The following is a 25,495-nucleotide window of genomic DNA, read 5'->3' on the forward strand; positions in this document are numbered from 1 at the left end:
GCAGACCTACTGGCCCCGTGTCCCATAGTTGCATGTGGGGTGAAGAATGAGCATCATGACTCAGGCTGAGCTGTAACTAAAGAATTATAACGTACCACACATCTGTCTCCTGCTAACCTCTCCCAAAACACTGCATGCTTATTGCCCCTGTCTGCCCTGTAAAGACAATTAGTTTCTGTAAGGACAAAAAGCTAGACGGGATTAAATTACATCCTATCTGACCTTTACAAGATGCTTTTCCTTTGGCCTTTCCTGCTGTTGATGGATCATTGTTCTGCTGTCTTCCTGTTATGGCTCTGCTCGTCACATGTATACAACACCAGTAGTAGAATGGACTGTTCAGAGTCTCCCAGCTGTTAATAAATGTGCACACATGGAGAGAAAAATGTTCATGTTAAAGAAAAATAACGTTACTGAAATGGAGACCAAAAAAAACCCCACAATGATCAATGCTATATATTAAAATGAAATAAAATGAGTTGATTGGTCAGAGGGATTTTTAAAGAGATGGTATTTGAGAATATCAACTTGGGATGTGGGAATCACTGATCAGCATTTCATAATTTTGTAATATTTTATAAACAAAACAACTGAGATACTATTAAACACGGGAATCAATGTCTGTAAGTTATTAAAAAGAAAGGGAATAGACCATATACTGTTGTAAAAAATGTGTCCAGAATCTAAACTGAGACTTAAACTAGAAGGGCGCAAATGATCGCATTTGCTAACAAAAAAATTAAACCCTATTTATAGAGGAAAGAAATAAATACTATAATGAACAGTGCAATACATTCCAAGTGAAATGGAATTGCAATCCTGTTTTGTTTTTTTTCAATGTCAACGACTCATTGTGTAAAAGAAAAAAATATAGCTTTTAATAAAAAAATACTTTGGTAAATCAAATTTGATGGTATGATTCATTTCATCCACCCATGTCAGCTCCAATGATTCTATAAATCAAGGCATATTCCTCAAAATATCAGAAAAACTCAAACCCAAAACTAATAATTGGACGAAAACTAGTGATTTCCTGAAAATAATAAAAATAAAACTGCCCAAGCACAAGTGAAACTCAAGTGAAACCAAAAATCAAACCAGAAAAACCTAAGAAAAATGGGCACTAAAGACTAGAATTCCACGTTCTCATCTGTCGTCTCAAAAATACTCTTTATGGTAAGCAACCTTTTAATCTGCAACATCTTCCTCATGCGAAGATGACCTGAGAATGAATAAATAATAAACTACCAAAGAGCAAGTGAGGATATCCGAAGCATTCCTGAGTATAACCTCCTTTGCTGAGTGAAGTGCATGAAGATTAGACAGCTCTGCAGCACGCTACCGTGTTCTCATCCATTTGTGAAAGGCTCTAAAGCTTTATTTGAGGTTCACTCTCTGGGTTGCTGAGTCGCTTTGGGCCGAGGCTCTGGCTGGCCCTAATCTCCACTAAGAGCAGAATTGCAGAGCCATTGCATAACATGGTTGGGTTGGCAGTGAGTACATGTGGGAGGTCAGTTGAATTAATGCAACTAGTAATGTACCGTAAACCAGTGTCATTCATGAGAGCGTAAACCACCGAGGACGCCACAAGTTTTACAGCCTACTTCAATGCAAGAACAGCAGATAGTTGGTAAATTGACACTTTCACATCTGTAACTAATAATTATTTTCATTGTCAATATTGTTTTTGGTTGAATAGTTCAGGAACAGATGCAGCCTCTAAACAGAAACAGAAGATCTCTACCACTGTGGAGAGAAAGAAACAGTTTTCGTCATTTAGTTTTTATATATCTTTAAGCAGTTTTGTAAGGTCCAAAAATTTATTGTTGTAAAATAACAGCAACAGCAAGAAAAATCCATCACAGCACCTAAATCACCCAGGGTTGAAAATAGTGAAAAATGTCATTTAGTTTTTCCCAAAGCCCAATGTGACATCCTCAAATGTCTTGTTTGGTTCATCCAGGAGTTTACTATGGTAGAGGAGTAAAGAAATGAGAAAACTAGAAGCACTCAGAGACCTCCGCGCTGACCTCCACCAAGGCAGATCAGTGCCCCCCACCCCCAATGTTTGTCTGTCTGTCTGTCCTTACAAGTGCTTTTCTAGAAAGACAGTGCAGACCTCTACCAAGGCAGATCAGTGCCCCCCACCCCCAATCACCACCAAAATGTAATCATTTGTTCCTTGTGCCAGTATCAACATTCCTGAAATCTTCATCCAAATCCGTCCATAACTTTTTGAGTTATCTTGCAACACCGACAGACAGACAGACAAACAGACAAACCAACGCCAACAAAAACATAACCTCCTTGGCGGAGGTAATAATAAAAAATTCAAGAACAACACAATAAGGGCCTGATTTATAAAGGTTTGTGTGTGTAAAAACGTGCACAGACTTGACTGCACACACAAAAACATGTTGAAGCTTGTGTACTAATGGGACGCACTGAAGGTTGCATCTCTCAAATGAGCAAAATAGTCGTGCAACCCATTTGGCATGTTTGCCTTGATGAATATGCAATATGGGCGTTTACCAGAATGCGCAAAATTACTGGGAGAAGTAGATGCAAATATTTATTTAACGCATGGAATGCAATTAACAAAACCTGAAACTGATTGCGGTGTCTGATTTTGCATCTGAAAGGCAGGTTTTAACTCACACAGCTTCACCCTAAACTAGCTGCAGTTGTTGTGGCATAGCTACAACTGAAAGCAATGTAGAAAATGAATCTTTTCTGCTCACGTCAACATTTTTAGAGAGGCGGAAGGAAAAATAATTGAGATGTATGGCCTACCCACCAATATCATTTTAGAACTTCTAGAACTAGGGGATGATTTGGGTCCAGTCACAAGGAGGAGTCATGCAATACCTTCTGTGACTAAACTCCTCACAACATTACATTTCCTTGCATCTGGATCATTCCAGTGCATTAGTGTTAGCATTTCCCAGAGCAGTTTTTCAAGTATACTGTCTCCAAGACGACAACCAGTAGCGTACACAAAATCCTCATTTAAATAGTGCGATCTCCAAGATTTTGCACCTGTTGTCATTTGCACAGGCAATCTTAGTTGATCACCCATGACATGCAAATCAATAGCACATGGATTTTTTAGCGCAAGCAAGCAAATTTGCGATCTTAGTAAATCAGGCCCTAAGTGTGTAAACATCAAGGTGGTTTGTCCATATTGTAGTCAAAAAACACTAAAGTGATGGTGATGGTGTGTATCAAGACCAAGTCAAAACCAAGACCAGACCAGACTAGTCACAAAAATGGCATTACAGAAAACATTTGCCAGACATAACAGACTGTTGAGGTTTAAGGCTTAAGATGATTCTTGTTAGCAGTGAGTAGTAAAATGCGGAAGAATTAGCAAAAGGTTTTACACACACAAAATGTTTCAAGTCCAAAATGAAACTGAATTTAACTTACTGGTTATTTGATGCACTTATCAGTTTTTACCTTTCTTGGCACCAACTTTCAGTGGTGTCAGATTCTAAAGACAATGTTGGTAAAACCAGACATGAAATGGCTTTGTATGTCACACCAGTTGTTATGGCATTTGGTGTGCAATATGTACGCATTTTCAACCTTTTGCAAGTTATTCAACGCTGTTTGATCGCATGTCAATTTATGCCAAGATCTCCAGTTCACATAACCCTAACCCTAACCCTCAGTGCGTGGTAGCTGACGCATCGATTCAGGTTGGACAGGGGGCTAATAACGGTGTGAACACACACGCCAATTAAAAGTATATTTACATGAGTCATGATATCACGTTGTTCAGTGATAGTTGTGGATCACATGTTATCTGACAAATAACTTTGCTCTTTCAGTCAGTATTTGATAATAGACAGTTCATGGTACGTCTGACCTATTACCTAGGGAAAAGAGTAACACTGAAGGTGTGTTTTCAGATGGTTTTGGGTTATTCCTTACTGCTATGCGCTAAAAGCATGAAGAAATGAAATGACAGTCCCACTTACTTGTCTGTGTAAAGGAGATTCAAGTATTTTACATAAAAAAGAGTGAATTTTTGTGTGATTGAGTCCATCAGTTTAGTCTGCAGGATTTTTTGGGGTGGGTCAGAAATCATGGCTCAATATTGCACTGAAGCTGTACTTATCATTATCACCGCCCTGAAATAAAAAATGAAAAATGAGAGTGCATTAGCTGCAGCAGTTCTACCCCTACTCATCGACAGCTAATCTGTTACAGTGTTTCCAGATGGGTGACAAATATTGTATTCAATTGCAATTTTTTTTACGATGTACAATCAGTAATTTCAAATGTATGACATATTTATCACTTTATCACACTTATAGTTCTTGACTATCCCATTTTAATTGATTTTTCCAACATAATCAGGGTTATCTCAAACATTTCTTTTTACATGACATCTTTCCAGGTCATCCTATTATCTATCCTATAGCCATTGATAATGTGGCTCTGCTCAGTGTCACAAAATATTATTTTTTCTCCTGTTTCTGTAATTAAAACACCACTAATTCCCCTAAAACTTGACCTTGCAGCCTTTTGCAATATTAGAATTTGGACTGCTCAATAACTATTGGCACCGATAGTTATCAGTCTGATATTGAAAAAAATGACATCATTCGGATAATTCCGATAATGAAAGTTTTCACCAATATAACAGAGCCCATAATAATAAATCTAAATTGCTTAGATTTGGCACATTTCCCCAGTACATAGTGCATGTTGTTGCCTTGCCAACTGCCATAAAAAAACAAGAAGAAGAGGAGGTGTGGATCAGTCCATTGTTTGTAAGTCAAAGGGTTTTCAGTTCCTTACTCTCTGCTACAGCTGTAAGAGCAAGAGGAAGATCCAGCGGTTGTTTTGGCTATTTTGGTCCGACAGTAGCAGATGAAGAGGGATATTCGAAAACGCTTATCATAAAAAAAAAGCTTAATGTAGCTTAATGCCCAAATACAGTGATTGAGCATCACTAAAGTTTGTGTGGACATCTGTAGTCACGCCAACTTTCAAATCTGCAAAAATCACTGACAACCTCAATTTTATGGATGTTGTCCACATTAAGCATTTTCTTCTCCATAGGCGCACATTGTAGGGAAAAAGCTTAATGTAGCTTCATGTCTGAAAACAGTGGTCAGTCATCACCAAATTATGTCTGTGAACATAAATAGTAAGGAACTGAAAACGCTTGGCCTATTGTCCATTTCAAGCAGCAATATGCTTTGAATCTGTAGAAGCTTTTATTTGACTATTAACTGAGTTTTACCACTGACTTGCAATAATAATAAAAGAAGTGAAGAATGGGAACTAATGTTGTTTGTTACAGTATCGGTTACGAGAAGCAGGAAGTTATTGGTATTGGTTGTAAAAAATAATTATTGTGCATCCTTAATTATAATTATGCAGTCTAATCAACTGTGCTGCCCAACCTTGAAAAATGTAAGATATTTGACTCGGAATACGGTAACGTATGAGCCAGCGATGTATTTATCCTTTGTAAATGCCTTTTTGTTGCTATTTGAAGGTTATAATCGGATATGGTTAGGGATGTAATGATTACAGGTAGAGCCCGACCGATATGGGATTTTTGGGGCCGATGCCGATACCGATACTGAGGGCTCAAAAAAGCTGATATCCAATATATCGGCGGTTATTCGATATTGGCCGATAACCGATATATTGGCCGATATATGAAATAAGAACACTGATCTACACAGAATATGATAATCTTATCGTAGATAATTGTGGACAGGTGGATTAACAGTTGCATAAATCTTTGTTTATCTCACAAATATAATTTACACAACTTTCAAATGCAAACTATGCAATCACAAAAATAATTAGAGCAAAAAATATGACTTACCACACAATTCTGTTTTCACTCACAAATTTTGATGTGTCTGCCTCACGGCACTACAACTTCTTATGTGGACTAAGGACTAAACTGAGCATGTGCAGAGTGAATTAGGTGAGTCCTAAGTTGTTCCTGATTGGAGCAATTGCAAGAGTTACAATTGACCCATGTTACAACTGTCCCCAGTCTCCCCTACACTATTAACACCCAGGCCTGCCTGCAGAATGAAACTGTGAGGTAGATAGGAAGTGCACAGACATGGGTGTGTGTGGGGGGGTGAATACTTCATAAGACAAGGGGTGTTAGCGGCTCATGTATGTCAGAGCGCGTGGTAGCGGTCTGTGATTTACGCCGGCGGGGGGTGGGGTTAGCAGTCCATCCTTGTACGAGCGAGGGGGGGGGGGTATAGCTCCGTGATTATGTTGGGGGGGGTGATAGCGTCATTGTTCGAGCAGGAGTGAAAGTGAAACTAACTCGTTTTAAAGTTCCTCTTATTCTCCAGGCAGCACACACACACACACACACACACACACACACACAGGAGCAGCGAGCGGCAGAATCTTCACACAGCAAAAAAGTTAATATATCGGCTACATATTGGCCGATGTTGATCAATTGGTGATACACTACAATCGGCCCGATTAATCGGCCGGCTGATTAATCAGTCGGGCTCTAATTACAGGTATAATGATAAGCTGCGGTAAAATTCTCGATGGTTAGTATTACAGTCTCAAATTCTAGTTATGAAAAACTCATGGTGATACTGCTCCATCTCACGGGCCCCTGGAGGAGATGGGGCATCTCGATCGCACTCGCAACAGTTACGGCGCGGGAGGGGCGCAGAGGAAGGATGGGGAAAACACCTCCATGGGCGGTCCTCCTGGCCTCAAACTTGAACCCGCAGTGCAGAGGAACTGGCCGCCCGGGCCGTCTGGTTGGCGGAGGCTCTCTGAGGTGGGTCACAAAAGCCCGTCATTCTAAGAATAGGTGATAGCTGGGGCACCATTAAGAGAGGGGGTAAATTTGACAAATTCATGGGGCCCAGCATTCCCAGGGGGCCCATACAGCAGTGGAGTGGGCCTAGAGAGTTAGAGGAAACCCCCCCGCCCCCCAAATGTCAATATTGACACCAGTATTGATGTGTTGCATGGCTGCGGTAATCAAATAATCAGGTTATGGCTCAAATTGTACTTTGGTATCACTAAATGAATCTGAATCAATCAGTGAATACTGAATCGAATGGATATTAGATCGGATCAAATCGAATCATGATCAATCGCTTCAGAACCTTATGAATCAAAATCAACTTGATGAAGGAAATTGGCCATGTGCGTGTTGTTCTAACTGTGCGACCCAGAGACTCTAAGGCAGACCGCTATAGCACTCTGTTATTCCATCGCAGAATACTGTGCACCAGTATGGTCAAGGCCATGCCATGCTCATAAAATGGACCCAGAGCTAAACAGGTCATGTTGGATAATTACTGGCACCCTAAAACTGACCCCGTTACCATCCTTATGTAGAGTAGTCAGTATAGCACCACCTCATATCCACCGAGAAGCCATAGAAACAAATAAAAAGTTCAAACAAACTATTGACCCAAGACACTCACTCCATGGCCATCAGGAAGTAAGATGACAACTCAAGTCTCAGAAAAGCTTTTCAACAGTGGAGGGGCTAGAGCTATCACAAGCAGCACCTTACAGGTTTGAGAAGTGGCGTGAAAATGACCAGTGGCCACAAAGTGAGGCAGTACCAAGCATCTAAGAAAACTTGTTCAGTGGAATATTCCTCTCCAGGAGGGATTGGGTCGCACTGAATAGGGCAAGAGTAAAAGTTGGCCAAACTAATGACAACTGCCACAAGTGGGGATTCACCACCAGGCCTGAATGCCCCTGAGGTGCAGCGGTCCAATCAATGGAACACATATTGCATATGTGCCCGTTGGGCCCTCATTGCTCTGACCAAGACCTTTGGGAAGCAAATAGCACTGCCCAGGAATGGATTCGACATTGGTGCGATAAGATATGATGATGATTGTGCATGTTATTTTATTTGTTTGGTTTTTTAAATTAAACTTGGTTATATTATTTCAGTGTGTGTATACATACTTTTTGAACATTCTGAGCACATTTCAACAATACCGCGATAATAATGATAATCGTGATAATTTTGGCCACATTAACCGTGATATCCTCCTGAGACCCAGCAATGCATATTTGTCCTCTGTAGTGAACAAGAGTTTCACAGCTTTACTTTAAAATAAAAAACTAGAAGCACTCGGAGAGCGCAGACCTCCGCCAAGGCTGATGAGTGGGCCCCCCCGTGGGCCCCCCCACCCCCAATCACCCCCAAAAGTTAATCATTTCTTCCTTATCCCATTTCCAACAAACCCTGAAAATTTCATCAAAATCTGTCCATAACTTTTTGAGTTATGTTGCACACTAACGGACAGACAAACAAACAGACAGACAAACAAACCCTGGCAAAAACATAACCTCCTATAAGGACATTATATTTTAAAAAAAATGTATCTGAAAAAACTGTTGTATCATGCTGTTTCCAATTAGGGCAATTATTTAATGTAAAATGGCGAAAATGTTTACTTACTGGGCGTCAGGAGATTATGAAATTTTCATACCGTACTTTAACATTACAAGGTAATAAATGTAGCTCATTTCCTTAAAGCAGGAAAACACCAGTTTATTGCAAAATGATGAAGTTATCTTGAACCAGTTCTGTTCAGGAATTGTCAGTCCTTGGTGTCATCCAGCTGGTGTTTTACCAGTTTCCAGCCATTAATAGAGTGTTGCACAATGCAATGCACATCAGTTCACATTACCTCACTGGGCAACTACTTCTTTAGTTTCTGTGCTAGTTCTGAAGTTGTTTCAGCTTGTTGCTTTCATGTTTGTCAGTGTAACCAAACTCGTTTATTATAAAGCTGACTCCTTCTCATCCATTTTCGTTTTGTGTCATTCTTGTCTTTGCCTTTCCTGAAACTCAAAAGACACCACCACCACCACCACCACCACCACCAAGCACTGGGTTTTGTTTCTCTGCCCAGTGCACATTCTTTCTTTCTACCAACCTCTCAGACTTCCTCTTACCCAACCCATGGAATATGACTTGCCCACAACTCCACAAGCTTCAGATCAAGAAAAAACCTAGTAATCCTTGGTCTCAAAATGCTCTGAACACTTATAAATTAACACAACATAGATGGGTTGTTTAGTCAGTCAGGGTTTCCGGGCTGTACATTTGTTCTGACAGCTAATTGTGTGGGTTTACTGGACATAAACATCTAAAAAAAAAAAGGCTGCTGTTTTGAATTTCTCAGAAATAATTGGTAATTGGGTTCAGTTTCAGTGGACAACCTCTGTGAATACAATGTTATTTTTCCCTGTCGAAGAACCTTATCTTACACACTCCAAAATGTTTTCAATTAACAAATTTGGAAGGACAGTTCATGACATTTTCTTTGCTGTAACAAAGACAGGACACAGGTGAAAATTTAAATTAAGTTGAATACTTTTTTTTTTTAAACGGTCGGGAAAAACAATCCCTCATGATATCTGACAATTTGTCTTTTCTACTTCACTTTTTAATCTTATAAAAACCACATGGTTGTTTGTTGCATAAGAGGAGGGAATGCAATATGATTATAACATAAGGCTGTTTGTGTTTTCATGGAGGTGAGAAGGCTAATACTGTATCCGATTACTTAATATTATTTCTGGACAAAGGTTTATTTCTGTGCCATGGTGTCTTTTGAAGTTCATTATTGTGATGTTTTCCTTCTTCTAAAGCCCTGTAGAGGTGTTGGTACAAAGGATGTGACTCTAATGTTGTGTTTGCTTCTATTTAATCTACAGATTTGGATACGCCTCTGTGTCCATTTACTGCTGTTCATCACGCTTGGGGTACATTCAAGTAAATTTGACGTCAACCCAGTGACGGATGACATCTCTAAACTCTCGATTTTGGTAAGAACAAATGTGGCGTCAAGTCATAAAAATGTACCTGATTTTAGAAGAGATAATACTCTGAAATGCTATGTTTCAGTCATTTCATGGAGGTAACTTTTTCTGCCATCATCATGTCAAATTTCTTCTTTTATGGTTACAAAACTAAAATGAAAAACAAAAATGCCCCAATAAGTGTCTCTTTTCCTTATAAGCTGTGTGATTAAACTCTTACACTGTTATATTATATAAAGGCGGAAGTGAAAATACAATGACATCTTTAATCCTACCAACAATGAAGTTCTTATTGCTCTTATCAGGTTCATCTGTTTTATCAATAACTTTATGACCTTTTAGAAATAGAAGCAGTGTTAGGTTGCTTCCAAACATAATCCCCATTCCTGATAACCTGCCTGTGATTACATGTGCTTATTTGAACTCTGGTAGAATGCTGCATCCTGCTTGACTCAGTCTACAGTAATTATATGTGATGATATTTGATAGTTGTGGTTCGTGCAGCCATGGGTGGAAGTGATAAACATACACCTCTAGCTTTGACAAGATAATAGGATGCTCACAAGTGATCTAAACTTGGTATGTCAGCACTATTACAACATAACCAAAAGAAAACATTACATATGCCTTTCCCAAGCATCACCCAAAATGCACAGTGGAGCTGTTTTTATTAGGTTGTCAACTGTCAGAGAGAAATGCAATGAGAATAATATGATACGTATATTCATTCTCCAAATTAAGATAGAAGAATTTATACACGTTGACTGCATCAAAGCTATGTGAAATGCAGAGGAGAGGTCAACAAGATTAAAACAACCAACAAAAGAACATTACATTAAAGAAGAAAATCCTTGCATTATACACTGCCTGGCCAAAAAAAAAGGCGCACCTGCAATATTTGACTGCACCACCTCTAGTTGCATCAGAGTTAAATAACTTGCTACAGCTGAAACATTATTAAAACTGCTCCAAATAAGTCTGTGTGGTAAACCGTGCAAAAAATCATATCCCTGTTCAACCTGTAGCATGATCAACATACGCACAATTGTCAATAATATATATAGTTTTATCGATTTGTTTTTGTTCTTTGATTTTGCACTTCTTCTGCTCTCGTGTGCTTTGCTGCTGTAACCTGGAATTACCCCTTGTGGGACAAATCAAGGCATATCTTATCTTATTTTATCTTAACTTATCCTATCTTATCTTATCTTATCTTAACCATTGCAGTACGTAGCGATGGAAGGATCTGAATTATTTGCTTAGTTAAATCCAGGCAGGGTTTTTTTTTGTTTGTTTGTTTTGTTTTTTTTGGCCAGGCTGTTTATTTAACTCTAACTGATGCAGTAAGTAGCCTCTCATTTCTTTAACATCAAAAAGATTGGACAGTGCTAGGACTCATCAGGGTCATCAGGCTGGAGACAGAATGGTTCAGGCATCATTTTCATATATGGATTATCCTCCATAAAGTCCAGACTCTAATTTGGGATGTGATGAAGACTTGTTGCATTCTCTGAATCTCCATCATCAATAATAAAAAAAAAAAAAATGAAACAATGGATGGAAAAAATATTATGAATCTTATTGTGACACCACATAAGCATTATGTGGCAAAAAAGATGTGACAGTGAATGTCTCCTAGAATCAAAACCAAAGGTGGTGCTGTCAAATATTGCATGTGCAACTTTTTTTTTTTTTTTATAAGTTGTAAGAATATTGATAATATCTGAAGAACGTAGATTTAAAGTTGTTTGGCTAAATTTTTAAATATTACAAGGTGAAACATTTTAATACTCTCACTACAATAACAGATGCACTACAATATATATTCACAAAGCAATATAAGAAAATGTTTGAAGTTTTATAATTTCCAAGGTGGACACACACAGCAGCAGCTCATCTGTAAATGAGATGAAGCACAGGCCAGACTCATGGCAGAGTTTTTCCACACAAAAACATCTTTTCAGCTCAGCCCTTTATCACAAATCAGAGGTTTGCTTTAAAATTAGATTTTACCATCGACAGAAAATACTACGCTATCTGTCTTTTAACCCTCAGTTCAAGGGAGAAAGAAACAACCTAGCCACATTGCAATAAAATGTATTCAGTGATCACAAATAACATCCCCAAAAACTATGAATGATGGAGTACTGCAGGGCTCAATACTTGGCCCTCTACTGTTCTCAGTGGAAACCTTTGATGTAGACTTATTAGATGAAACTGTGTTAAATAGATAAATAGATAGTTAAATAAAAAATAACCTGCATAATCAAAAATGCCACTACACTGTACGCCCGGACAAATTGAGGTTACTTTAAAAAAAAATTTTGAATGATTAATGAACTTTTTAAGTACATTTAACTTAAAATCTTTTGTAATATCAACTGCTTTGCATAGTTATTACACTTAAATAATTAAGTTCAATGCACTAAATTCCAAGTTGATTTAACGAAAAATATTAAAAGATTTTAAGGTAAATGTACTTAAAATGTTCATTAATCATTACTTAATTTTTCTAAGGCAACCACTTTTCTCAGTTTTTTATAAGTCAACTCAACTTATCCAGGCTTGCAGTGTACATATGGTGCCTTCCAGGGCTCTTGTTTATTTTGTCGGTGGGAAATGTCAAAAGATTATCATCATTATCAACATAGTTTTGATCACAATCCATACATGATAATAAATGTTTAGTTCTTTTGATTAAATGCTGTAACTTAGGGTAACATGTAACTATGGAAAACTATTTACATCACTAGGATGAAAAAAAAGTATTCTGCAATCTTCTTTCTTAAGATAAGAGTTCAATTATGACTTAAACAGGCAATTATTTTATTGTTGACCTATCTGTCAGTTTGCTTCATGATTGATCAGTTGTATGTACAAAATGTTAGAAGGGGGTGAAAAAATCTTTCCCATAAATCCAAAAGATATCCTTAAAGTTCTTGTTCAACCCAAGACCTTAGGTTATTCAGTTTGCTATAAGTGAAAAAAATAATAATTCAAGCTTAAAAAGATGGAATCAGAGTCTTTTCTTCTTTAAAAATATGATTCAGGCTTAGTATTGATTTTTTTTTTAAATGATGCCAGTTACTCTAAGTCAACAATAATGAGTCAATGAATCATAGCAGCTCTTCTTTCTAATAATGATAGGACAACTGAGCAAGATGCTAGGTCAAGATTTACTTTTTTCAAGCAGATATGACCTTCCATGTACTGAATACGTGTGTAAATTCCTTCTATAATCTACTTTATTAGGGTCTAATTTCATTTGTGCAATGCTCATATTAACCCTTTAGCAGGCAAGTGACTATTTTTGGTAATTTCCGTACACATTACAAGACAGTGACAGCAACAGTTTCAGTGATGACAGTGATTCAACAATCTCAGGTCCAATGTGGTCTCCAGGGTCTGTAAGGTCCACCTCTGCATGAACAGTGAGTGGACCTGCTTTGTTAGGTACCATAAAGTAATGGTACTTATGTAAGGAACGATGTGTGGGTGGGATTTAATAAGTTTTCTTCTTCCCACTCCTTTTTGAGCAGTACATACTGAATTTATTTTGTTATTACTAGTGTACATGGCAATTGCTCTTTTGTCTTGATCACCTTTATTTATTAATGTATTTGCTCCGATATTAGTTCCTCATACACAAAAAATGTTTAATTTTGTCTTCTGCTCCAAAGAAATAAATGAATGAAATGAGTGATGTTCACAGGGATAATGTGGATGTTGGCAGGTGTCTGGATCAGCACTTATGTTGGTCTAATGTTCTAAAAGGGATGCTCTAATGTTCTAAAATACATGTTCCTTTCACCTTTCATGTGTTTTTCTTGTATTTTATAAACATACTTCTTGGACTTTTTTTTTTTTTGCCACTTATGGGCAAAGAACCAAAAATGGTAACTTCACTGACCATCATTTTCTACGACAATAAAAAAAAAAACATTGAAAAATTTCCCAACAGTAATAACGTTTTATGTCTTCCAATAACACACTAAGGTTGAAATGTATATTCTATGTCTATGAGGGCCCTATAAAGGGTTAACAAGCAAGTTCAAAGTAATTTTCTTGTTATTTACTTTATTTATCTCCTGTTTTTACAGAGACAAAATATTCCTAAAGATTACAGAATTCCTGTGCATTTTGTTCCAAGAGAAGAGGTAAGATTAGTGTGCTTCGAACTTCCTACAGTATAATACTGAGTCTTAAAGGTGGGGTAGGAGATTTTTTTCCTGGTGCATTTTTTACTATATTGCTTAAAATCCCCTTCAGATACTGATTGCAACCAATTAATTAAATGCTCAAATACAAAAATGAAAAATTTTAGTCACCTGTGGAACGGACAGGACTGAAAAAACACTATCCAATAATTTTATCCGACCCATCGAAATAACTGAACGGTGATGTGTCTATCAAACTCAACTGCAATTCGTCTTCCCCCCTCCTCCCTCTACCAGTACAATCCAGTACTCTGGAGGCGTGGCTTCAGGGAAAGTCTGACGAAAAGGGTTTGGAATTTTGAATTGTGTATTTTCAAAACGTAGCTTGCTCAAACCGTTTTTCCAGGATCTCCTACCCTACCTTTATCTGCTTTTGGCAAACAGCCATCAGCTCCTGATCATTTTGGGATCATTGTTCTCCAAAGTGGATCACCAGATTTGGATGAAACTTAACATTAACATTCATATTGGTATACTGAAATGTGTTCTTATCAGCATGAGTGTCACAAACATTGTGAGTGTGCGTATTCAACCTCAAAAGAGGAAGAAATTCATTGAGTTTATTGACCTGTTCCTGAGTTATACCTACAGACCAAACTCTGGCTAACCTTATCAGAAGTGGAATGTGCAAATATTATGTCATCTGTGTTCACTCTGAAAGCAGCAGTTTACTATGGATTATACTTTGGTTGACTTCTTTTCTATCTTTGTTGTGAGCAGTCTTGTTAAATTTGTGTCTTTAAATCTTTTCTCTTGTTTTCTCTTCATTCCAGGGTGGGATGTGTTGGGTAAAATTAAATGTCTTCTACTTGGAGGAGAGTTTACAAGATTTAGCGCATAAGTTTGGCAACATTTCATCCAACAGAAAAGATATTAGCATTTTCATTCAAATGCTCCAAGAGTTGCGGCTCAACATGGGGTCTCTGGTAAGTACATTTTGTGATCAAGCAAAATGGAAAAATGAGAAAAGGTCTTTTTAGACGATGTTCAGACAGCAGGTCCTAATGCACAATTTGGATTTTTTAGTGAAATCTGATTTTATTGTATTGTATTTATTTACCGTAGTGAAAGGCTGCTGAATTCATTATGAAACTGTAGAAAAATGATCACATAGTGTAGACTCAGACAAAAGAACAACTTGTTTTCAGTGCATGACTTGATCATCAGACTGAATGTTTCATTATAATTTTTCTTGGATTTCATAAACCTAACGCTGAGTTTGTACTGGTCATGTCAGGACGTGGCATTTGATTTCATTTTACTTCTATCAAAAGGCTTTCTTTCCGTTCATCATATTTGAACAAGGTCAAGTCAAAGTTTATTATACTCTGATATCACAAAATATGTCTGGGCTGCACATAATAGAAAACAACAATGAACAGTAAGTGATTTAAAAAACAAAAGTTTGAGATAAATTTGTTTTTGACATGGTTAAAATATCTAAAAACAAATGATCCCAGTCCAGTATTTTCTATCAGGACCAGTTGTGAGTATAGCAGCTGAAATGTTTCCTTCATTTTCTGATTTGTCATCACCGTGTGAAAAAACTGTGGTTAAAAAAAAAACCATTTCATTAACCTTTAAAACATACATACCCAACTTGTAGAGATCTAAATGTGTCAATTCTGAGCTCTCCACTCAGTGCGACTTTTTTTTTTTTATTTATTTACTTTTTTATTATTTATTTTCATGAATCCAACTCAGAGGATAACATTTCTCCTTTTAATCTCAAAGCTCTGATTGTCCTGGTGATTCTGTTTCTGGTGAAAAAAACAAAACGTTGCAGCTTCTTGAGTATCTGCACAAAAGCAAAATGTTAGTGGTGATTCAGGGATCTGGAATTGTATTTGCCATTAAAACACAACACATCACTGACGTACAGAGCAGGTCTATTCACAGTAAAAGTACAGATAACAGATCAAAAAGTACTACTTATATCTAACCAGAGGGATCTTTTTTTTTTTTTTTCCCCTAACGTTTAGCGATAGATTTCAGCTTTAATGACCAAACACACCCTTGTAATTAAGTTCTGTTGTATTTGTGTACTTGCAGGAGTCGATCATGTATGATTTTCAGTGCCACTACAGGGAAGAGAGGTGGCCAACAGCACGATACTTCGACTTTGTCAAAGACTTCCTTATAGCTGCGCAGCATAAAGAAGATTCAGATGACTGTGACCCTCCTCCCTGTCCCACCACAGAGGAAATGATAACAACAGAAGAATATTTAACAGGTGAATATTTAAACAGTAGGTTTGTTCATTGATTGTTTGGCCAACTTTGCATGGTGACAGTGTTAAGAGTAAGAGAGTTATCATGTTTTTGAAGAAACCCATTTTCACATGTGAATATAATATCTTGTATTCCCCTTGTCCTGGTTTTGAGAAACCTAATGATGGTAGCTTCAGTACTCTGACAGAAACCTGATAAAAGTCTGCAAATTAGTGCAACAATTAATGATTGTTTTCAATGTCAATTTACTGATTAGTTGTTGAACATTGCAAACACAACATCCTCAAATGTCTTGTTTGGTCCACAGCCCAAAGATATTCAGTTAACTGTGATAGAGGAAGCATCTATAAAGTTTTGATCTCTTAAAAAAAAGAAGCTAATTTAAAACTCTTTGTAAATCACTCATATTTTCCTGGTTTTTACCTGACTACATTGTGGTTTAATACTGTAGGTATGTATTAATTCATGCATCAGTAGAATTTAATAGTCAAAATTTAACTAATCCTTAATATTGCCTCCTAACTCTTAACCAGGGGATCCAAGATAATACATTACATATATTTTGATTGTCAGTGCCTTAAAAATTGCAGGAGCAGTTATTTAATTTGATCTGTGGCTGAAAGGTTAAGTTAAAATGTCAGTGTTTTGTTTTTTTTTTTTTGTATTTTTTGTTTGGGGGGGGGCATTCTACCATTGAAGGAATGAAAGGTTTTTGGATGCAGTGTCACATTTAGGGGCACCTCATAGACTCTGCCTTCTAAATACTAGTTTGTTAATTTCCCTGGACTCTGTAGTTTTTCCATCATAACATATTGAAAGTCATCAAATTTTCCCTTTAAAAATGTGCATATATGGTTAGGTATAAACATCATTTCTGACTAGACATGATTGAAAAGCATCATTGGTGGTTCAAGTATATCTACAAATATTGAAATGTATTTTTATTTTATATGTACACCAAAGTAAGTCAGGTGAGCGCACAAAACTGAAGAAATATTAATATGTCGCTCTGATCTAGTAACTTTGAGTGGGATTGTTCAAAGTTGCTAGATCAGAGCAGTTCACAGGTAATATTTATCATGCATATATGGAGAAGCAGATATTACTACATTCAATGTAAAAGTCATAGTCTGAATATGATCAAAATCAGTATACTTAGGGTTAGATACAATCGGCAGCCTGACGATATCACTTCTGGCCCCAGTAATTTCTTTGCATTGTCAGTCCATCAGTTGCTGATAGAAATAAAAAAGAATATGTTGCTTTCAGAGAGGATCTCCTGATACGAACCTGAAGTGAAGAAGGACATGCATCAGACCATTTTTTGGATGACGTTCTTTCTAAGCGGGTGGTTCTTAGAGCATACATCATTTATAATACTTAAATATTTTTACTGCCAATTGCCAATACAGAATGTGTGCATTTATCAAACTCACCATATCTCTATAAAACCTGTCAGTGGTGATTTATGGGTCATCAGGCTGCATATTTCCTCACCACAGGAGAAATTCTTTTAAAATGGGTAAAAGTTAAAACAACAATCACTCCCCGGTGTGCTTTCTGCCTCTCGTTGAGCAAAGCTTTGAGGTTAACTGTGTGAACTGACATACTATACCTCACACATTAACCTCAGCTTATTGATATTAAATGGTTCATTCGTTAACGCACATCACCACAATGAGCTGCGTGCTGTGCACTCCTGTTCGTCCCATCTGGTCTGTGATGCTTCAAGCCAGAGGATACGCCAATAAAAGGGCAAACCTGGCGGAACATCTAACAGTCAGTCCAGCTTTCTCTGGACCAAGCCGATGTTTTCAAGTCTGTCTGGATTTCACACTCTCAGTTTGGGTTTCACTCTTCATGTGGCATGGGAAGGGTCAAGACTTATCACCAACATTTATACTGGCACATTTACTGTATCGGCAGGGTGTTGAAAAGTGGGAAAGGAGCCCTACTTTGTAATAAACAGGTGCCATTTTACAGTAAAAACCAACTAAGATGATGAACAACACCATTCTACATTAACACATTTCCACAATACAGAGCTAAAGAAATGTGATTCATTTAACAGTGGGTTTGATGATCATGTCAGTAAGTTTCATTTTCACCGCTGAAATCATTCTGGAATGAAGCTGGCCCATCATTCTGTCAGGAGGATGATAACATCATCTGAATGTCTGCCAGCCAGACACCACATGTGATTTATGGATTTTTTATTTATTTATTTATTTTTAGATAATTCTGATAAAAATTGCACAGCATTTTCTTTCACATTTCAAGTAAAGTGTGTAATTTACTGTGAAGCAGAGAGACCCTTAAGTAAAGCAGTCAGAGGTCTACTTATTTTTATATGCTCAGTTAATTGGATCTACTTGTGTATGGCTGTGCAACAAATTTTGTTTTAATGTCAAGCTTGTGAGATATGTTTCTTTAAGTGTTGTGAAAACACACAAAAATCCCAATTAATTTAATTGCATATTCAGATAAAGCACATCACAATAAAGTCACATATTAGTATGCATGGAAAAGCCTATTTCTTATTTAACTGTGAATTACATCCTCAACAACTTAAAAGTGCTGATGTGATGCCTTTGTAGAAATATTGAGTTGCCATGTTGGAACTTTTACCTGATTCTTTCCTCCCACAAGTTCTTGACAGTGATTAGTCTTTGCAACTGTTTCTAGACCAACTTCTGTTTGAAGGTCTGAGTTGAAACTGTATTTTTTTTTTTTTTTTTCCAGTCTTGTCTTGACCTCACCTACAGAGGATTTGAGATTTTAGTTCAAGATCAGTCAGGACCACAACTGTCTGATTATTGAAATTTGTGATAAAACTTTCATTTTCAAAATGGCTGCAACCACTGATTTTTTGCCTTCATTATTTTTCACTTAGCTAGGTGCTTAAATGTAGTTAGCACACACAGAGATGTAACTGAGGCATCGTTAGCTTTGTGAGAGGTTTAGGGGATTGGACATGTGACAAACTGTTGTTCCTAAATTACATTTTGGAATATGTTAAACAATGACAGCACAGACCCAACATTACAGGATATTAAACTGATGTTAGCTAATGTCAGCTGTGGCTCACTCAAATACTGAACTCGTAGGGGCGCTGCTACGAATTTTGGGCCCCATGAAAGGTAAACGTTGTGGACCCTTTCATAAAAGTCAGTATCTTGTTGAGCTTTCAGAGTTGGGGGGGGGGGGGGGGGGGTGTTGCTGTCCATACATAACATCACTTACGCTAGCGTGAAAATGAAACCGACTTCTGTGCCTCTCTTATGCAGCAGATCTTAAATAAACTTCTTTACAACTTGTAGCCTGTATCCACTGCACCCCCTCCACTGCTCTATGGGCCCCCCACAAATGCTGGGCCCCATGAATTTGTCATGTCCACCCCCACCCCCCACCCCCATCAGCGCCCCAGACTGGGTCCACTGGGTGGTAGATATTTGACAGAAAAATCCACATCTACCTTGTTTTTAATAACCTTAAAGGTAATTGATTTGTCATGGTAATGGAAAGAATATGTCAGATACCCTTAATACTGCCTTAACACCCTTGTTGTGTTTCTGGTCTGTGTGATTTCAACAGAATCTGGTCTTGATTATGACTTGAGTGTGTTAAGGTGGTCAGTAGCCAGTCACTGATCATTATTCTTCTTCAACTGCAGGCGTTTAAGCCAATTGTTCAGCAGCATTTAAAAAACAAACAAACAAAAAAAAAGAACTAAATGTGTGTGTCTAAAGAAAAACGTTAAATAGAAACATGCTTTGTTGTTTTTTGACATCACATGATGAATATTATTATTACTAGTGCACAGTGTTTCAGTTTCCACACCATCAATAGGCTTTTAGAGGTTTTCCTTGGCAGAAAATATCAAAGTCTATAGATAATATGAAATACTTGAGAAACAGTTTCTGTGAAAACACATACCAGTTTGATTCTCCAGCACCACAATCATATTTCCATACACAACTATTTGACTGGGTTGGAAGAATTGAAATCTTTGATGTAGGTTTGATAAAACCTCAGCAAACCAATCCAAAGTGTCTCCATCTTCTTAATATGGCCAGAAAGTATGTGGTTTTGTGGTTTAACTTAACCAAGCCTTCACGATTTATTAGCATCTCAGTCTAGAAACCATTTGTAGCAGTTGATGATACAGATCACACTTCCCACACTCATTTTCTCAGCTATTCTACAGACTCCAACCAGCAGCATTCCAGTCACAAGCGCATATCTGCTTGTAAAACCACCGCCACCCTCTTTGGACCATTGTGAACATGTAGGACAGATCTCTTGTGGCAGATTTGAGAAGCTTTTAATCCTTTTAATTCTTCACAAGAGCTTTGCAGAGATAAAAACTCAAACGGTCTCAGTGCGTAGACGGCCCATTGAGACCTGGCTGAGTCACAGGATCGAGGGAAGATGTCCCCAGGTAGCGCATGTGAAAAGGAAGAAAAGGCCCGAAACCTGATTGTATACGTGTTGATTACAGAGCAATCTTCCCAAGCGCTTTGCTTTTCTTTGCCAGAGTGGTCGGATCAGATCTTTTGTATGTGTGAGGGGGGGGGGTGTAGGTTAAAAAAAAAGGCTGCGTTGAGGTGACATTTTAGCACCTGACAATGAAATGTTTTCATCTTTGGATAGTAACACTCCACCCTTTTCCTTCTTTCATCCCACAGTGTCCACAAACTCATAAATCTCTCTTCTTTTCCCTCCTTTAGGCTCCACCATGTCCAGCAGTAAAGGCACGACCTGTGACTTGCAGAGAAACTGTCAAACACGTAAGTTTGTAGCTCTGGCCGAAAGCAAGTGTCAGATTTGGGAGTATGATTGCAAAACCAGTCCAGCTGGAGTGTCAAAATGGCAACTTTTGTCAGCAACAGTATTCCACCACGTTCTAAAGCAATCTGTCCAGTTTCCTCAGACAGGCTTCAGTTAATGCTCTGCAGGGCAAATTCCTCTTCATTTCTCATCTTGTTTGGTTGCAAAGACGCCTTTCTTTTCCTATACCGTTTCTGCTCCTCTCTGAAAACACTGCACGCTTCTACATTTTCAGAGTTATTCTTCATGTCTTTGTCAGTTATTCAATGTGCCAACCATGTTGCTTGAACTACAGTGTTTTTATAGTTTTTTGGGGTTTATTTTTCTGTGGGGAAATACTTGCAAAGTCTGCATGCAACAATATGACAGTGCTGGAAGAACTATTCATATGTTTGATTTAAGTTACAGTAAGTAAGTAAAAGCTGAACCTTACATAAGAGTGACATAATAAAACAGTGGTTCCCAACCTTTTTTGGCTCGTGACCCCATTTTAAAATCATAAATTTCTGGCGACCCCAGACATTCAAAACAAGACGTTTTTTTTTGCTAAAATTAATTTTTTAGTCATGTAATAGTTTGCTCTACTATGTTGCAAATAAATGTTAATTTTAGATGACATTTAGTCTATATAATGTATATTATTATGGACAAAGGCAGAAAAGTCAGGTGTAGATTACTGCACAAAGTGAGAATTTTATTTTTCCTCGGTCAGGATATGTACAGTCAGTCCAGCTTGGATTTACAAGGCTGACAATTAGTACTGAACAAACAATATTCCAAACTACAAATTATGAAAGAGCTGCAGCATCTGAAACCAACCACAATGAACATTTGAAAGATAAACAGTACCACAGAGCTTCAGTTTCAGCTTCACAGTTTGTCATGTCTTTTATGGATTGGGATTGTCAGTCTAAACTCACCATATGTTTTTTATTAGTAAGTTTTTATTTTTATCAATTACTAGAAATTTCAAGTGACTCCATTTGAATCGACCCCAAGGTTGAAAAACACTGTAATAATGGCATTTTGGAGTAAGAAAAAAGCCCATATAAACCCTCAGTTAAATCAGTTAAATATCAGTTAAACCCTCCCTTCCCACCCTGAAGCTCCATCACCCATCAAACCAGAAAAGATTGTAATTCCAGTGGAGAAGTTCCATAGTAGCTAACAACTACTTTCAGAGATGAATTCTACCAATATTAACAGCTTGTAAAAGGTAATTTTGCAAAGATTAATAAACCAAGCCAATCTATTTAAATGTCCTCAAAGGTTCAGTTTGTGAGACTCACGTCATTCACTGCTTAAGTCAACTTTATGTTGGAGTCGATTGCTTTGTGCGCTAATAGCCTGTCATTTGTTGACAGCTCATTTTCTAAGATAATGACATCCCTGTTCACTAATTTCTATGTAGAGGTTGTTTTCTCTGCAAAAATCCTTATGCTTGCACTGAAGATCTCCAGTGTATCTAAAGCTGCAACAGTGTGCAAAAATAGATGCCATTAGCTTGGAAATGGACTTAGCTAACATCAACGAAAGAAAATTATGAAAAATGGAAATCACTATCATGCAGTAAACTGCCTTTAAACAGCCTTTCAGTATTTTAGTATTAAACATGATGTTTTTGGGATTAATTTTACTGCTGCATGAATGTGTATCTTTCATTTTACTGCTGCTCATGTTAATGATTGAGCTCATGAGCACTACCTTATCTGGTTTAAGCAATGTATCCTTTTCTATATCATCATCATCAAACGTTTAAACTCAACACATTTGGATGTACTAGCGAAGTGTAAGCTCTAAGTATAAAGTACTTCAAAGTGCAATGCTTCAATAAAACAACTTGATTACAGTCCAAAAAGTATGCTTTAATGTGTGTCTTTACTGTCCTGAGGAGAATTTGTTTTCACATTCTACAAATGCTTTAAGCTGTGTGTTCGTACCCAGACAGAGTGTTGTTGTAGAGAGATCAGTGTAAATTGCTTTTGTTAGTGAAGGCGTGTGAAGGTTCTGTCGTTCATGCTTTAAAGCCTGGAGGTATGGAAGATTTTAAAAGCTTGTAGGAGCGTGTGTAGTGAGTTTACATTGCTTGTTGTTAACTCTTTTTGGCTCACAGAACAGAGTTTTATGCGACTGTCAGCACAGATTAATATCAACATGGTAATTTCAAGAATGTTTGAGAATATTTGTTAACACTTCGTTTTAAAAAGCTGATGTTAATAAAGGATAACTGTATATTATCTCTTCATTGAACATGTTATATTACCAAAATTCACAATGGAAAGTTATCTAATCCCACACATTATATTTCTTATGTATTTCTTTCTTTATTCATAACGTTGGATGAAAATTGATTTTTGTTTTCTTTCTTTTATCCCCAAATTTAGAAACGAGGTTCATGTCTGAGGTTGTGGAGCGAAGCCTCCTCTCCTTACTGTTCATTCCGCTCCTAGCCATCATATTCCTGCTTGTGTGGAAGGTGAGTTGACCCTTAACCCACAGCACTAGACTGTTCAACATCTCAAGGATGAGATATGACTGTTACTGGCCTGTTTTTTATTGTCAGAAGATAGTGCTTTGTTGCATCGAATTTATGACAGCCGGCATCTGGCTTTTAAGTGTCTACAGACTTTTGTGGTTGAACTTTGTTAAAGATTATTCCCCGACTCCAAACAGCTCAGATCACGTAGAAATGAGGAGGATCTTCAACCAAATCCTGGAGAAGATCTATTCTTCACGGCAACAGAAGGGACTGCACCTCCACTAGATGCTGAAATATCAGAAAAGTGAGAACTTTTTTCTCTTTAAATTAAAGGAACTGGTGTCTCTGACTGTATTTTAGTTTGATAGTGTAAAATGACAATTATTGACACAGATTCTTGCATTGCATAGTATTCTATGGAATAGGAAGCTGAACTGTATTTTAAGTAATGCGTCTCACACGCCTCACCATCTTGAGGTGTTCAGGGAGAGCACCTTCAGCCTGATTCCCCCCAGGACCAAACGCAGCAGGAGGTCCTTCCTGCCAGCAGACATCAGACTTTTTAATATTGCTGAGCAATAAATTATTGAATGCTGTGCATTCTTACAGGTGTTTTATCCTATATTTTTTTTAACCTTACTTTTACTGTACATGCTATATATTTCATATATCTTTTATTCTTTTTTTTATTACTTCTTACCTTGTGTTTCTAATGTTGGTTGTCTGTGGGGATGGGTCAGTGTGTTTTTTGTTTTGTTTTGTTTTGTTTTTTACTGCTGTCATAACCAAATAATTTCCTGCAAAGGATCAATAAAGTGTCTGTCTATCTATCTATCTATCTATCTATCTATCTATCTATCTATCTATCTATCTATCTATCTATCTATCTATCTATCTATCTATCTATCTATCTATCTATCTATCTATCTATCTATCTATCTATCTATCTATCTATCCTCTCAACAAGATACATATGACTTTATGGCTCTTTATGGCTGGAGTTTGTGTATTTCATTGCCTCTTCACAGAGCAGATTTGTTAATTATTTAATGAATATTAATTAGGTAATAACTGCTCTGAGTTAGACTAGAGTAGATTAGAAAAATGTGTTTTATGAATGTAGTATGGAATATTTACACAGTAGTTTTTATAGAGCATTCTTGTCATGTAATCAGCCATTAATAAAAGCTAAACAGGAATGTGCTGTATAATGCACATTATCATAGTGTATTAATCTGATAGGATGACCAAAATAGAAGATAAGATAAATATAATCTTGAAGATAGGTCAAAATTTTTGAGGTAGAATCTACAACTCCTGAAGTTAGAAACAGCCAGTCACGGATGTTCACATATGTCAGTGTAAGTTCAGGGTCATTCATTTATTCATTCATTCATTTGTCAAAACTGTACAAAAACCCTCTTGAGTTCTGGGAAAATGCGATTTCAAAAAGATTCATTTCTTCCAACACTCAGATTTGGATGCTTATTTGAAGTACAAATGTGCAGTAATAAATCCTTGGTTGTGACTCCTGTCATAGCCGCAAAACTTTTTACAGGCTTAATGAAAATGGATTTTCCATTAATATTACTATTTTTGTGCAGCTGTGGATGCTCTGATTAAGCCTCTGAACATCTATCAGGTCAAAACCTATTAATTCTAAAAGTAAAGCCTTCATGTCTTTGCGTTCATAATTTCAACCATTCACAGAAATTTCACATAAGTCAAGCTTCCATGAAAAGGGCGGACGTTAAAAGGTTAAATCCGAGGTTTAACCACAGCAGCCTGCTTGTTGGCAGTGCACACACAGGCCAGTCCTGACTGATCAATCATCTGTGTTGAAAGTTAAAATACTTCACAGTGTCAAGCTACTTTCACATGATCAGCATCAAAGCGCATTACTCAGTGCAAAA

General features: G+C 37.3%; 1 protein-coding gene across 1 annotated transcript in view; it reads left to right on the forward strand.

Moving 5' to 3' along the window:
• Window positions 1-25,495, forward strand: part of kitlga (kit ligand a) — a 64,935-nt gene that overhangs the window by 36,350 nt on the left and 3,090 nt on the right. The window contains exons 2-8 of the mRNA XM_030135994.1: window positions 9,721-9,831; window positions 13,926-13,982; window positions 14,816-14,968; window positions 16,095-16,275; window positions 21,004-21,063; window positions 23,488-23,579; window positions 23,777-23,886. Coding sequence (XP_029991854.1) covers window positions 9,721-9,831; window positions 13,926-13,982; window positions 14,816-14,968; window positions 16,095-16,275; window positions 21,004-21,063; window positions 23,488-23,579; window positions 23,777-23,886 — 764 coding nt within the window. The remainder of the gene's footprint in view (window positions 1-9,720; window positions 9,832-13,925; window positions 13,983-14,815; window positions 14,969-16,094; window positions 16,276-21,003; window positions 21,064-23,487; window positions 23,580-23,776; window positions 23,887-25,495) is intronic.

Source organism: Sphaeramia orbicularis, chromosome 6 (assembly GCF_902148855.1).
Source record: "Sphaeramia orbicularis chromosome 6, fSphaOr1.1, whole genome shotgun sequence".
Taxonomy (NCBI): Eukaryota; Metazoa; Chordata; class Actinopteri; order Kurtiformes; family Apogonidae; genus Sphaeramia; species Sphaeramia orbicularis.